Source organism: Oncorhynchus tshawytscha, linkage group LG29 (genome assembly GCF_018296145.1).
Source record: "Oncorhynchus tshawytscha isolate Ot180627B linkage group LG29, Otsh_v2.0, whole genome shotgun sequence".
Taxonomy (NCBI): Eukaryota; Metazoa; Chordata; class Actinopteri; order Salmoniformes; family Salmonidae; genus Oncorhynchus; species Oncorhynchus tshawytscha.
In genome coordinates, this window is record NC_056457.1 from 5,659,327 (window position 1) to 5,674,205 (window position 14,879).

At 43.1% G+C, this 14,879-nt stretch overlaps 1 protein-coding gene across 1 annotated transcript in view; it reads left to right on the plus strand.

The window, feature by feature from the left end:
• LOC112228029 (cadherin-6-like) overlaps positions 1 to 14,879 on the plus strand; it is an 85,194-nt gene that overhangs the window by 39,200 nt on the left and 31,115 nt on the right. Inside the window, exon 2 of the mRNA XM_024393149.2 lies at positions 6,165 to 6,601. Within this exon, the coding sequence (XP_024248917.1) occupies positions 6,356 to 6,601 (246 nt within the window). The 5' untranslated portion in view covers positions 6,165 to 6,355. The remainder of the gene's footprint in view (positions 1 to 6,164; positions 6,602 to 14,879) is intronic.

The following is a 14,879-nucleotide window of genomic DNA, read 5'->3' on the forward strand; positions in this document are numbered from 1 at the left end:
TGATAACATCTTGTGTGTTACAAGATGATGATGACAGAGAAGGCTGCCTCACTTCTAGTCCTTAGGAAACTTTGCAGTATTTTGTTTTTTTTAATGTATTATTTCTAACATTGTTAGCCCAGAAAATCTTAAGTGTTATTACATACATCTGGGAAGAACTATTAGATAGAGTCGCAATTCAACGGCTCAGACATGAGACATGAGACCAGGGTCTACAGACAATCACGGACTACAAAAGGAAAAACAGCCTCGTCACGGACACCGACGTCTTGCTTCCAGGCAAACTAAACACATTCTTTGCCCGCTTTGAGGATAATATAGTGCCACCGACGCGGACCGCTACCAAGGACTTTGGGCTCTCCTTCTCCGTGGTCACCATGAGTAAGACATTTAACCGTGTTGACACTCGCAAGGCTCCCGGCCCAGACGGCATTTCTATACATGTCCTCAGAGCATGGGCAGACCAGCTGGCTGGTGTGTTTACGGACATATTTAATCTCTCCCTATCCCAGTCTGCTGTCCCCACATGCTTCAAGATGGCCACCATTCTTTCTGTACCCAAGAAGGCAAAGGTAACTGAACTAAATGACTATCGCCCTGTAGCACCCACTTCTGTCATCATGAAGTGGTTTGAGACTCCAGTCAAGGATCATAATCACCTCCACCTTACCTGTCACCCCAGACCCACTTCAATTTGCTTACCACCAAAATAGGTCCACAGACGATGCAATCGCCATCTCACTGCATACTGCACTATCCCATCTGGACAAGAGGAATACCTATGTAAGAAGGCTGTTCATTGACTATATCTCAGCATTCAACACCATAGTACCCTCCAAGCTCATCATGAAGCTTGAGGCCCTGGGACTCAACTCCGCCCTGTGCAATTGGGTCCTGGACTTCCTGACAGGCAGCCCCTAGGCGGTGAAGGTAGGAAACAACATCTCTACTTCGCTGATCCTCAACACTGGGGCCCCACAAGGGTGCATACTAAGCCCCCTCCTGTACTCCCTGTTCACCCATGACTGGGTGGCCATGCATGCCTCCAACTCAATCATCAAGTTTGCAGACGACCCAACAGCAGTAGGCTTGATTACCAACAACTACGAGACAGCCTACAGAGAGGAGGTGAGGGCACTCGGAGTGTGGTGTCAGGAAAACAACCTCTCACTCAACGTCAACAAAACAATGGAGATGATCGTGGACTTCAGAGGGAGCACCCCCCCATTCATATTGACGGGACAGCAGTGAAGGTGGAAAGCTTTAAATTCCTAGGCGTACACATCACGGACAAACTGAAATGGTCCACCCACACAGACAGTCTGATGAAGAAGGCACAACAGCACCTCTTCAACCTCGAGAGGATGAAGAAATTTGGCTTGTCACATAAAACCCTCAGAAACTTTTACAGATGCACAATTGAGAGCATCCTGTCAGGCTGTATCACCCCTGGTACGGCAACTCCACCGCCCACAACTGCAAGTATCTCGAGAGGGTGGTGCGGTCTGCACAATGCATCACCGGGGGCAAACTACCTGCCCTCCAGGACACCTACAGCCTGTTCACCATCCAGAAAGCGAGGTCAGTACAGATGTACCAAAGCTGGGACCGAGAGACTGAAAAACAGCTTCTATCTCAAGGCTGTCAGACTGTTAAACAGCCATCACTAACACAGAGAGGCTGTTGCCTATATACAGACTTGAAATCATTGGCCACTTTAATAAATGGATCACTAGTCGCTTTAATAATGCCACTTTATTAATGTTGACATATCTTAAATTACTCATGTATGTATATACTGTTTTTTATACCATCTATTGCATCTTGCCTATGGTACTCTGTCATTGCTCATCCACATATTTATATGTATATATTCATATTCCATTCCTTTACTTACATCTGTGTGTATTAGGTAGTTGTTGTGGAATTGTTAGATTACATGTTAGATATTGCTACACTGTCGAAGGACAAGCATTTCGCTACACACGCAATAGCATCTGCTAACCATGTGTATGTGACCAATAACATTTGATTTGATTTGAAAATATACATATCACACATTCCAATTGGCTATATTTAAAATCTTTAACGTCATCCTCAGATCTGGCATCTTCCCCAATATTTGGAACTAAGGACTGATCACCCAAATCCACAAACTGCCTAAATTTTGACCCCAATGACAACAGTGGGATATGCGTCAACAGTAACTTTGGGAAAATCATCTGCATTATCATTAACAGCAGACTAAAATACTGTACAAAAGACCATGTATTCACCATGCACACCTTAATTGACAAAAAAAAGTTGTTGTCACATGCTTTGTTGATTTCAAAAAAGCTTATGATTAGATTTGGCATGAGGGTCTATTATACAAATTGATGGAAAGTGGTGTTGGAGGAAAAACATATGACGTTATAAAATCCATGTACACAAACAACAAGTGTGCAGTTAAAATTTGCAAAAAAACAAGTCTTTCCACAGGATCATGAGGTGAGACAAGGATGCAGCTTGAGCCATACCCTCTTCAACATATATATCAATTAATTGGTCAGGGCACTAGAACGGTATGCAGCACCCGGCCTCACCCTGCTAGAATTTGAAGTCAAATGTCTAGTGTTTGCTGATTTATCTGGTCCTTCTGTCCCCAACCAATGATGGCCTACAGCAGCACCTAGATCTTCTGTACAGATTCTGTCAGACCTGGGTCCTGAAAGTGAATTTCAGTAAGTCAAAAATAATGGGGTTCCAAAAAAAAAAGGTCCAGTTGCCAGGCCCACAAATGACCATTCTCGTCCTGCTTTAAATGACGTGGAGCTTATAAAGCCTTCATAAACACTACATAAATGTGTTGCAAATCATCTATAACCATATGTCATACTCTGTAAAGGGTTCATAAATGTAGTATAACTGTGTTCAATAACTACCAGTGTCAAACGTGACATAACCCACTAGGTCGAATATGACAAAACCTGTGCTTTATAAAGGGTGGTGTGCCGGGACCACCCATATGTTAAAGAAAACATGCAACCATGACTGTAAGTTGCTTTGTATTAAAGTGTCTGCTAAATTGTATATATTACTCTAAAATATTTATAGGATTGCCAAACCTCTTTCCCTCTTAGGTTCATTGCCAATATTGGACCTGACCTCAACTTTCCCCCGCTCTGAAGTACAGTCATTTACAATAAAAAAACACTGGTTGGACCTTTTTGAAATCTGTTTTTTATTTTTGACCTAATTCTGTTTTGTTTTTTCCAAATTCAAGTTCTCTCTGTTTTGTTTTTCCGGGTTTCCGATCCCCCCCGAATTCTGGTTTCCCCCAGTTTGTTCACACTTTTTTAATAGAGAAACAGCAACATTTGATTTTCTGTGTTCAAAAAAATGCTTAAACCACATCAGGAGTGACTTTTCAGTTCTGGGGAAAATCTTAGAAACGTGTTGTAGTTGCCCTTTAATTCAGTGTACATGTCCTGCACAGTTTTTTGGATAGTGGGTTCGCACATGAGTTCGCAAATCAAATGCCCGCTTGTGGTGCCACTGGACAGCAAAAAATCAAGCAAGTTAATCTTTATTTATTGTCATTTAAATTAATTTGTAGTAGTGTAGTGTTGACTTAGATACCTTAGCTACTTCAGTCGTTATTTCAAATAATTTCACAACATTTGCTAGCTAGCTAATAACATTTTGCTAGCTAGCAGGGTCAGCTAAATAAAAATTCCCCTAGATACAGCCACGTCTCATAGTCACGTCATGCAATTTGTAAATGAAAGAGGAATATAATAATATGAGTCAAATGGAGTTTCCCATTTCACTATTTAGAGTATTTCTGGCGCAGCACTGAAATGCCCTTATCCAGATGGTTGGACAAAGGCATTTATTAACAGACCTGCAAACTTTCTTTGTTGTTTCATTTAAGGTTAGAACCAACATGCAGTACCTACAGCAGGCAGAGAGGCAAACACCATTAGTACGCCAGCTCAGGGACAAGCTACACTATTCACAGCCCTGTGTAATGTTCATTGTAATTGCATTGCTGGACTTTCTGAAACATAATGTTTTCACAATGCAAATACATTTACACAAACAGATCCCACAGAGCCCGAGGACAGCAACACAATTAGAACCAACCAAATCATGCCACAAAAAAAGGGGCAACCAGTGAAGAACTAACACAATTGTAAATACAACCCATATGTATTTATTTATTTACGTATGTGCACATAGTTACAACACTGTATATAGACATAATATGACATTTGAAATGTCTTTATTCATTTTGTAATGTTTACTTCTATTGTTTGTTTAATTTTTTGCTTTGGTAATGTAAAGATATACACTGCTCAAAAAAATTAAGGGAACACTTAAACAACACAATGTAACTCCAAGTCAATCACACTTCTGTGAAATCAAACTTTCCACTGAGGAAGCAACACTGATTTACAATAAATTTCACATGCTGTTGTGCAAATGGAATAGACAACAGGTGGAAATTCTAGGCTATTAGCAAGACACCCCCAATAAAGGAGTGGTTCTGCAGGTGGGGACCACAGACCGCTTCTCAGTTCCTATGCTTCCTGGCTGGTCACTTTTGAATGCTGGCGGTGCTTTCACTTTAGTGGTAGCATGAGACGGAGTATACAACCCACACAAGTGGCTCAGGTAGTGCAGCTCATCCAGGATGGCACATCAATGCGAGCTGTGGCAAGAAGGTTTGCTGTGTCTGTCAGCGTAGTGTCCAGAGCATGGAGGTGCTACCAGGAGACAGGTCAGTATATCAGGAGACGTGGAGGAGGCCGTAGGAGGGCAACAACCTAGCAGCAGGACTGCTACCTCCGCCTTTGTGCAAGGAGGAGCACTGCCAGAGCCCTGCAAAATGACCTCCAGCAGGCCACAAATGTGCATGTGTCTGCTCAAACTCCATGAGGGTGGTATGAGGGCCCGACGTCCACAGGTGGGGGTTGTGCTTACAGCCCAACACCGTGCAGGACGTTTGGCATTTGCCAGAGAACACTGGTGCCCTGTGCTCTTCACAGATGAAAGCAGGTTCACACTGAGCACGTGACAGACGTGACAGAGTCTGGAGACGCCGTGGAGAACATTCTGCTGCCTGCAACATCCTCCAGCATGACCGATTTGGCGGTGGGTCAGTCATGGTGTGGGGTGGCATTTCTTTGGGGGGCCGCACAGCCCTCCATGTGCTCGCCAGAGGTAGCCTGACTGCCATTAGGTACCGAGATGAGATCCTCAGACCCCTTGTGAGACCATATGCTAGTGCGGTTGGCCCTGGGTTCCTCCCAATGCAAGACAATGCTAGACCTTATGTGGCTGGAGTGTGTCAGCAGTTCCTGCAAGAGGAAGGCATTGATGCTATGGACTGGCCTGCCCGTTCCCCAGACCTGAATCCAATTGAGCGCATCTGGGACATCATGTCTCGCTCCATCCACCAACGCCACGTTGCACCACAGACTGTCCAGGATGCTTTAGTCCAGGTCTGGAAGGAGATCCCTCAGGAGACCATCCGCCACCTCATCAGGAGCATGCCCAGGCGTTGTAGGGAGGTCATACAGGCACGTGGAGGCCACACACACTACTGAGCCTCATATTGACTTGTTTTAATGACATTACATCAAAGTTGGATCAGCCTGTAGTGTGGTTTTCCACTTTAATTTTGAGTGTGACTCCAAATCCAGACCTCCATGGGTTGATAAATTTGATTTCCATGGATAATTTTTGTGTGATTTTGTTGTCAGCACATTCAACTATGTAAAGAAAAAAATATTTAATAAGAATATTTAATTCATTCAGATCTAGGATGTGTTATTTTAGTGTTAACTTAATTTTTTTGAGCAGTGTATGTTTCCCATGCCAAAAAAGTTCCTTGAATTGAATCGAATGGAGAGAGAGAGAGAGAGAGAGAGAGACACAGACGGACGGACGGACAGACAGACAGACAGAGTGTGAGGGAGAGAGAAATGAAGAGTCAGAGAGAGGGGGGGTGAAAGGAGGAAAGCATATGTTGCTGAGAAGAAGGGAGACAGGACAGGAGGAGAAGAAAGTTATGGCTTAGCTCCTACAGACAGGGATTGTTGCACCAAATATCGTAGTAGTTAACTGTTCCAAGTATTCCCAGTACTAACATCCTGACTATGTGTTCTATGTTCCAGATACTGGCTGGACCTGGGCCCCAATGACAGACTGACAGCCCGTGCTGCTACTGCGGACCTGCACCCAGACCTGGAGGAGTGACCCAATGACGAAACTTCTGACTAAAGTCCACTGACCACTTCACACTAACACCCAGAGGGAGTAGAACATCTAGCTGAGTGAAGCTGTATTTGGAGCTATTGGCCTGGCCATGTTGAGAGGAAGAACTGTACTTCTCCTGCTGGTCCTCTGGGCATACCTGTGTTCCCATGGGGACGGACATCGAGCCCTGAGGAGGACTACAGGGGGGAGGCGGGGTGGCGCAGGGGTGGGGTTGACGCTGATGGGACAGGACGCTAATGGAGTGCCTCTGAGACGCTCCAAACGAGGATGGATGTGGAACCAGTTCTTCCTACTGGAGGAGTACACAGGGATGGATCACCAGTATGTTGGCAAGGTACGGCGTGATGTTAAATGTCTCCATTGTTTTCTATTCTTAATTTTTTGAAATTATTGTTCTCTTCTCATTGTCTGAGTTTGACAGGATGAAAGGTGGGGACTTATATTATTATTCTGATATTGAATAAGACATTTCAGTCATAGCCAGCATTCCAGCCATAACACTTATTTTTAAATAGGATACACACCACATATTATCATTCTCAGATGGCCTAAAATGTACTTTGATTGAGATACAATACTTTCACTGGTAAAGCAAACTCCTCCATGTACTTCTCCCTAGATCTGTACCTAGAGGAAACTTCACCCCTGAGCACTGCCTCCTAGGCTGACTCAGATGTTGTGTTGTCTGATGTGTTCAGTGCTGACTGTCAGCTATGTGGTAGCTCGGCCGATGTCCACTCCACTCATATCAAAACATCCTAAGGAGGTAGTGGACTAGTTCCCTACTGCCAAACACACAGGCTTCTTACGGCCATTATTTGTCCAACAAAATCAAAATACAATGTCGACCTAGATAACATAACGGAGAGTAGGCCTACAGCAAAGTATATCCAATAAGAAATGCTTTACATAGCTAGATGAGAGAGTTGAGGAAGTCGATATCACTCTGTTTGTTTGCAACGTCGTACAACATACTGTAATTGAGAGATTGTGAATGTCAAGCATCCCAGCCAAGGTCAGGACAAGTGACGAGGAGTAAAGAGTTTCTTGTGAGGACTGGGATGTGTCCCAAATGGCAGCCTATTCTCTATATATTACATTACTGGTCGAAAGTAGTGCACTTTACAAGAATAGGGTGCCATTTGGGATGAAACACTGGATGAATAGGGTCTGGTTGCTTTGCATTCCTGTGGTGCAGTCGGTCTCTCCGTCCATCCAGAGAATAGAGCCATCCAAACCCAAATAAGATTCCACAACATAACATCGTCCCCAAGCGAGGCTTGACTTTCAGCTTTGCTTCTAAAACGATTACAGAGCTTGTGAAGGAACGAAGCGGAGGAGGAGGAGAAGTACAAATATGAGAACAAAAAAAGACAGAGAGAAGAAGAAAAAAAAGTAAAGAAAATACAAGACGGTTGAGATCAAAAGTCAACCACTGGAGTATAATCAAACCACTTTATCTCCTTTGAGCATTGATTGATGTTTCTGGCTCGTCCTTTAGCGTGTAAATGGCTAATAGACTGTGAGGGTATATGGATTATCAGAACATGGTTAGCACACAGGCAAGTACACACACACACACACACACACACATTAAATACGCACACACTAGAGACACACAGACTCACGGCAACAACCCTTGAGCTACGGCGGGGCCGCGGCCTTAAGAGCCTTTCTACTGAAGATAGACACCATTAAGGTATCAAGCCATTGAGGAGTGTTTCACTTAACCAAGCCTCTCTGAGCGATGTGTGTTATTTCGCAAGTACACACAGATGCCGGGACATTCTCCTCTATACTCTTAGAAATAAGGGTACAGTTAGGGTACAACAAATATTAAATACACATAATATACCTTCAGAGGTACACATAATGATCTCACATGGTGCTGTTTGGTACCTTTTTAGGGTATATGTGCAGACAATTTAGTATAATGGTACATTTTTGTACCCAATATTTTTCTTATAAAATGTACACTATAAGACCAAAGGTATGTGGACACCTGCTCGTCAAACATCTCATTCCAAAATCATGGGCATTAATATGTAGTTGTTCCCCCCTTTGGTGCTACAGTAGCCTCCACTCCTCTAAAAAGGCTTTCCACTAGATGTTGGAACATTGCTGCGGGGACTTGCTTCAACAGCCACAACAGCATCGTGAGGTCGGGCACTGATGTTAGGCGAGTAGGCCTGGCTCGCAGTCGGCATTACAATTCATCCCAAAGGTGTTCGATGGGGTTGAGATCAGGGCTCTGTGCAGCCCAGTCAAGTTCTTCCACAACGATCTCGACAAACCATTTCTGAATGGACCTTGCTTAGCGCACGGCGCATTGTCATGCTGAAACAGGAAAGGGACATCCCCAAACTGTTGACACAAAATTGGAAGCACAGAATCGTCTAGAATGTCATTGTATGCTGTAGCATTAAGATTTCCTTTCAATGGAACTTAGGCGCCTAGCCCGAATCATGAAAAACAGCCCCAGATCATTATTCCTCCTCCAAGAAACTTTACAGTTGGCACTATGCATTCGGGCAGGTAGCATTCTCCAAAACCCAGATTTGTCCGTCAGACTGCCAGATGGTGAACCGTGATTTATCACTCCAGAGAACGCTTTTCCACTGCTCTAGCCGACGCTTGGCATTGCGCATGGTGATCTTAGGCTTATGTGCACCTTCTTGGCCATGGAAACCCATTTCATGAAGCTCCCGACAAAGAGTTATTTTGCTGACATTGCTTCCAGAGGCAGTTTGGAACTCGGTAGTGAGTGTTGCAGACGATTTTTACGTGCTTTGTGCTTCAGCGGTCCAATTCTGTGAGCTTGTGTGGCCTACCACTTCACGGCTGAGCCGTTGTTCCTCCTAGACGTTTCCACTTCACAATAACTGAACTTACAGTTGACCGGAAAAGCTCTAGCAGGGCTGAAATTTGATGAACTGACTTGTTAGAAAGGTGGCATCCTATGACGGGTTTCACATTGAAAGTCACTGTGCTCTTCAATAAGGCCATTCTACTGCCAATGTTTGTCTATGGAGATTGCATAGCTGTGTGCTCGATTTTATATACCTGTCAGGAACGCGTGTGGCTGAAATAGACGAACCCACATGTATATATAGTGTAAAATCATCGCACTCTACGGTGAAGTCACATTTCTGTTTTCCAGGGTACAAATGCATTTTGTGTAACCTCAATACCCACCATAGGGTACAATGATTAATTTGTGCCACTTATAAGGAACTAACGGCTTTGTCAAAGTAACCAAATTTCCATCCACAGTTTTATGTGAATAAAATCATTCCGTATACAACATTTATCACGACAGCTGTGATGGAAACAAAACGTGTTGGTACAATTTGATGGTACAAAAGTGCTGCAATTTGTTTGTTCGACATGGGATCTTTTTGTGTCTGTCAAATGTATTATACGAGAAATGGCAGTGGAAACGCCTTTATGTGCAAATATTGATATCATAACATAATTTCAAAGTAAACTTGGAGTCGATGATATGGTCTGTTGTCCTGCCACTACAACTTTGTAAACTAGTTGTTGTTCCCTACACTCGCAATAGCACCTGCTGACCATGTGTATGTGACCAATACAATTTGATTTCATTTGATTCGAAACAATACAGTTTATTAGGTTACAGATTAAATACGTCATTATGAACTTCACAGAATGGTGAAAGTGCACGGTGAGGAGCTTGATGCTTCTTTTCTCAGCCAAGGGAGTGGACTCACTCACAATTTTGCCAAAGAACACAGCTATGAATAAAGAATGGTACCAACACATCCTCCGAGAGCAACTTCTCCTAACCATCCAGGAACAGTTTGGTGACGAACAATGCCTTTTCCAGCATGATGGAGCACCTTGTCATAAGGCAAAAGTGATAACTAAGTGGCTCGGGGAACAAAACATCGATATTTTGGGTCCATTGCCAGGAAACTCCCAAGACCTTAATCCCATTGAGAATTTGTGGTCAATCCTCAAGAGTCGGGTGGACAAACAAAAACCCACATATTCTGACAAACTCCAAGCATTGATTATGCAAGAATGGGCTGCCATCAGTCAGGATGTGGCCCAAGTTAATTGACAGAATGCCAGGGCGAATTGCGGAGGTCTTGAAAAAGAAGGGTCAACACTGCAAATATTGACTCTGCATTGTAGAATAATAGTGAAGACATCAAAACTATGAAATAACACATATGGAATCATGTACTAACCAAAAAGTGTTAAACAAATCAAAATATGTTTGAGATTTGAGATTCTTCAACGTAGCCATCCTTAGCCTTGATGACAGCTTTGCTTTGGAATGCTTTCCAAAAGTCTTGAAGTAGTTCCCACATATACTGAGCACTTGTTGGCTGCTTTTCCTTCACTCTGCGGCGCAACTCATCCCAAAACATCTCAATTGGGTTGAGGTCGGGTGATTGTGGAGGCCAGGTCATCTGTTGCAGCACTCCATCACTCCATCTTCTTGGTCAAATAGCCCTAACACAGCCTGGAAGTATGTTTTGGGTCATTGTACTGTTGAAAAACAAATGACAGTCCCACTAAGTACAAGCCAGATGGGATGGTGTATCGTTGCAGAATACAGTGGTAGCCATGCTGGTTAAGCGTGCCTTGAATTCTAAAGAAATCACTGACATTGTCACCAGCAAGCAGCCCCACACCATCACACCTCCTCCTCCATGGTTCACGGTGGGAACCATACATGCAGAGATCATCCGTTCACCTACTCTGCATCTCACAAAGACACGACGGTTGGAACCAAAAATCTCAAATCATCAGACCAAAAGATAGATTTCCACCGATTGAATCTCCATTGCTCGCGTTTCTTTGCCCAAGTAAGTCTCTTTTTCTTATTGATGTCATTTAGTAGTGATTTCTTTGCAGCAATTCGACCATGAAGGCCTGCTTCATGCAGTCACCTCTGAACAGTTGATGTTGAGATGTGTGTGTTAGTTGAACTCTGTGAAGCATTTATTTGGGCTGCAATTTATGAGGTTATGTTAACTCTAATGAACTTATCCTCTGCAGCAGAGGTAACTCTGGGTCTTCCTCTCTTGTGGCGGTCCTCATGAGAGCCAGGTTCATCATAGCGCTTGATGGTTTTTGCGACTGCACTTGAAGAAACTTTCAAAGTTCTTAAAATGTTCCACATTGACGGACCTTCATACCTTAAAGTAATGATGGACTGTCATTTCTCTTTGCTTCTTTGAGCTGTTTTGCCGTAATATGGACTTGGTCTTTTGCCAGATAGGGCTATCTTTTGTGTACCACCCCTACATTGTCACAACACAACTGATTGGCTCACATTAAGAATGAAAGAAATTACCCAAATTAACTTTTAACAAGGCACACCTGTTAATTGAAATGCATTCCAAGTGACTACCTCATGAAGCTGGTTGAGAGAATGGCAAGAGTGTGCAAAGCTGTCATCAAGGCAAAGGGTGGCTACACTGAAGGATCTCTAATGTAAAATATATTTTGATTTGTTTAACACTTTTTTGGTTACTACATGATTCCATTTGTGCTATTTCATAGTTCTCATGTCTTCACAATTATTCTACATTGTATAAAATAGTAAAAATAAAGAAAAATCCTTGAATAAGTAAATGTGTCCAAACTGTATATATATACAGTACCAGGTTTTCCAGACCTGTGGGCGCGCTCCACCTCAACCTTCCTATGATCCATCTGTAGCTTTCGGTGACAATAATTCTCATGTTCTCCTCAGACACTTTACAGGTCTCATGTGGAGACTCTGTTATGCTATCCACAGCATTGTCCTTCTTGATAGTCTGTTTTCCCAGTGATCTGTAATAATGATTCACAGACAGTACTGATGTCAAAAAGCTTCATTTGTTGTCATCTCACTGCAAGTCTATTTCAGGACATCCACCTATCCCTGGGAGAACGGCAAACTTTTATCACGGTCTTGGACCTCTGGTCAGATCGTCCATTCTTTTGTTGAGTCTAAGAGATTTCTCCAAATACTGTTTGACATTTTTTTCCTTTTGCTTTTACAATTGCTTAGAGACATATTTTTGTTAATTTTAAAGATGATGGTAGCAATGTAGGCTAATGCTGGTACTCCACACAATTCCAGCCACCACAGCTTGCAGGAATAAAGGAAACAGCAACAAACAGCCACAAGCTCAGGACTATCTGCAGTCCCAGCCACGAGGGCTAACCGCATTACCGGCTGTGTTCAAACTGTCAAGGAATTCTGGGTAGCATCGCCAAGCAGCAGCTCTTCAGACTTTAGCAGTTGGCAGTATGCCGGGACAGATAGTAGAGGTAGTAGAGGTCCCAGCAACTGAGGCTAACAGCGTCGCGGGATCCAAATTAAACAGGTAGACTGGTAAACAAACACTTTCTCAGAAACTTTCAAAACAACAAACCTGAGCTCTCTCTCGTTCCTCATTGAGCATGCGTTGCACTCTAATGACATATTAGTCTGTGAGGAGGCTTGTACCAATTGAATGTCAGCATGCGTAGTACATCAAGGCCACTCCATCTCTAGTTGAGTGATGTTATGATAGGGTAGAAACCAACGTGTTGGTCAGTGTTTCCCAGGGGACCCTAATCACATTTTAATGGATGTTGCATTTAGACAAATATTTTAGAATAGGCTATCTGATTCAGAACATGCTGTTGCACAAACAACTTGATGATCTACAACACCTCTGGTAGCAACCTGTATTAGAGTTATCGTTTGCTTCTCTGTAGCTAGTGAATTTAGCTAAATGACATTTAGCTAGCTAGTTAGCGATTAGCATTAGCATTATTTTAGGCACATGTCAGCTTCCTTTGACTAACTAACTCACATTTTGCAGAGAGCAACATACACAAACTAATAGTATAATAGAGATATATGTGGATTCATATTTAGACACGATGTGGAAAGCAGCATCGTTCGTGTCTTGGAGGAATATGTTTAGTGCATGAATTGACAGCATTCTGAGAGAATAAACAGCGTGGAGGAACTGTGTGCTACCTGCTTTAGCGAAGGGGCAGGATTTAGTGTGTGTGGCCCGGAAACTCTAAGCAAGTAGCATCAGGAGGCAGTCTATTTTGTTTGAGCAGTGTAGAGAAGGGTGTTGAGGTGAAATATGGTTCCGCATTGAATCTTTTATTGGATTTTCTTTTAGTCACACTGGTGCTCCCAAAATAAAACTCCAGGTCGCACAGCAAAATATTTTGTTGCAGATGCGACCAAATTGGTCACACTTTAGACCCCTGAGTGCACTACTTTTTACCATAGCCCTAATGGTCTTTGTGATAACTACTGCATTAAATAGGGTATAGGGCTCCATTTGGGATGCAACTGTTGGCTGTTGTCTTGGTGTGTGTATGGGCCGGTTGGTAGTTTTTCCTGGAGGATGAGAAGAGAATCACCGTACACGGAGTCTCATTAGCAGTCAAGCAACATATCGGCCTAAAGAGAGTCTGGGCTGTCACTGGGGAAGAGTTTGTTTGCTTATTTGATTATTTTCCTGCTTTACCAAAGGGCACATTCCTAGTGAAAATGGTTAATGGCCTGTGGTTGAGGAGTATCATCATATCTCATAAAGTATTTACAGACCCTGATAGGCCCCAATGGTTTGCTAGGCCTGGTGGGTATGGTCTCTCTGCGCCTCCCAAGCAAGCAGTTATATTCTCTCTATTTTCTCCTCGCTTCCCTTTGCTACATTCCCTTCACTGCCTGGCCCTGTTTACCCCACAGTAATGGGCTGGAAATCGGGAAACATTTAAGGAATAAAGCAAGTGAACAGAGACATAATGCATCAGGCTAGGCTGGTTCCTACTCGGCATTCCCAAGTCAATCTAGCTGTGTGTCAGTCAGCGCCTTCCTGAAACGTGTTCCAAATGGCACATTATTCCCTACATAATGCACAGCACTACTTTTGACCAGCGCCTATGGACCCTGGTCAAAAGTAGCGCACCTCAAAGGTACTAGGGTGCCATTTGCGAGTCACATATAGGCTATGTGGGAATCTGTGGGGAGCAGCCCAGTCTTGGAGGCTCCCATGGTGGTGTGGTGGGGAAAGTGGGGCCTAGCTCTGCTCTCAGCATCTTTTCATGCTCCCCCATCCCCCACTGGGCGATGGAGTTTGCAATATGGCACAGACAGAAACACTTTTTTACCTGCGCCATGGCAACGCCTTGGTCTCTGTTGGAGCACAAATCAAATCAAAGTTTATTGGTCGCATTCACAGATTTGCTGATGTTATTGCAGGAGCAGCGAAATTATTGTGTTTTAATAATACACAACAATATGCACATACTCCAAAAAGGTAAAATAAAGAAATTAAGACGTATCAGAACGAACAATATAAGAGTCCGGAATATAAATATATATAGGTATATACAGTACCAGTCAAACGTTTGGACAAACCTACTCATTCAAGGATTTTTCTTTATTTTTTACTGTTTTCTAGATTGTAGAATAATAGTGAAGACATCAAAACTCAGAAATAACACATATGGAATCATGTTTTAACCAAAAAAGTATTCAACGAATCAAAATGTATTTTCTATTTGAGGATCTTCAATGTAGCCACCCTTTGCCTTGATGACAGCTTTGCACACTCTTGGCATTCTCTCAACCA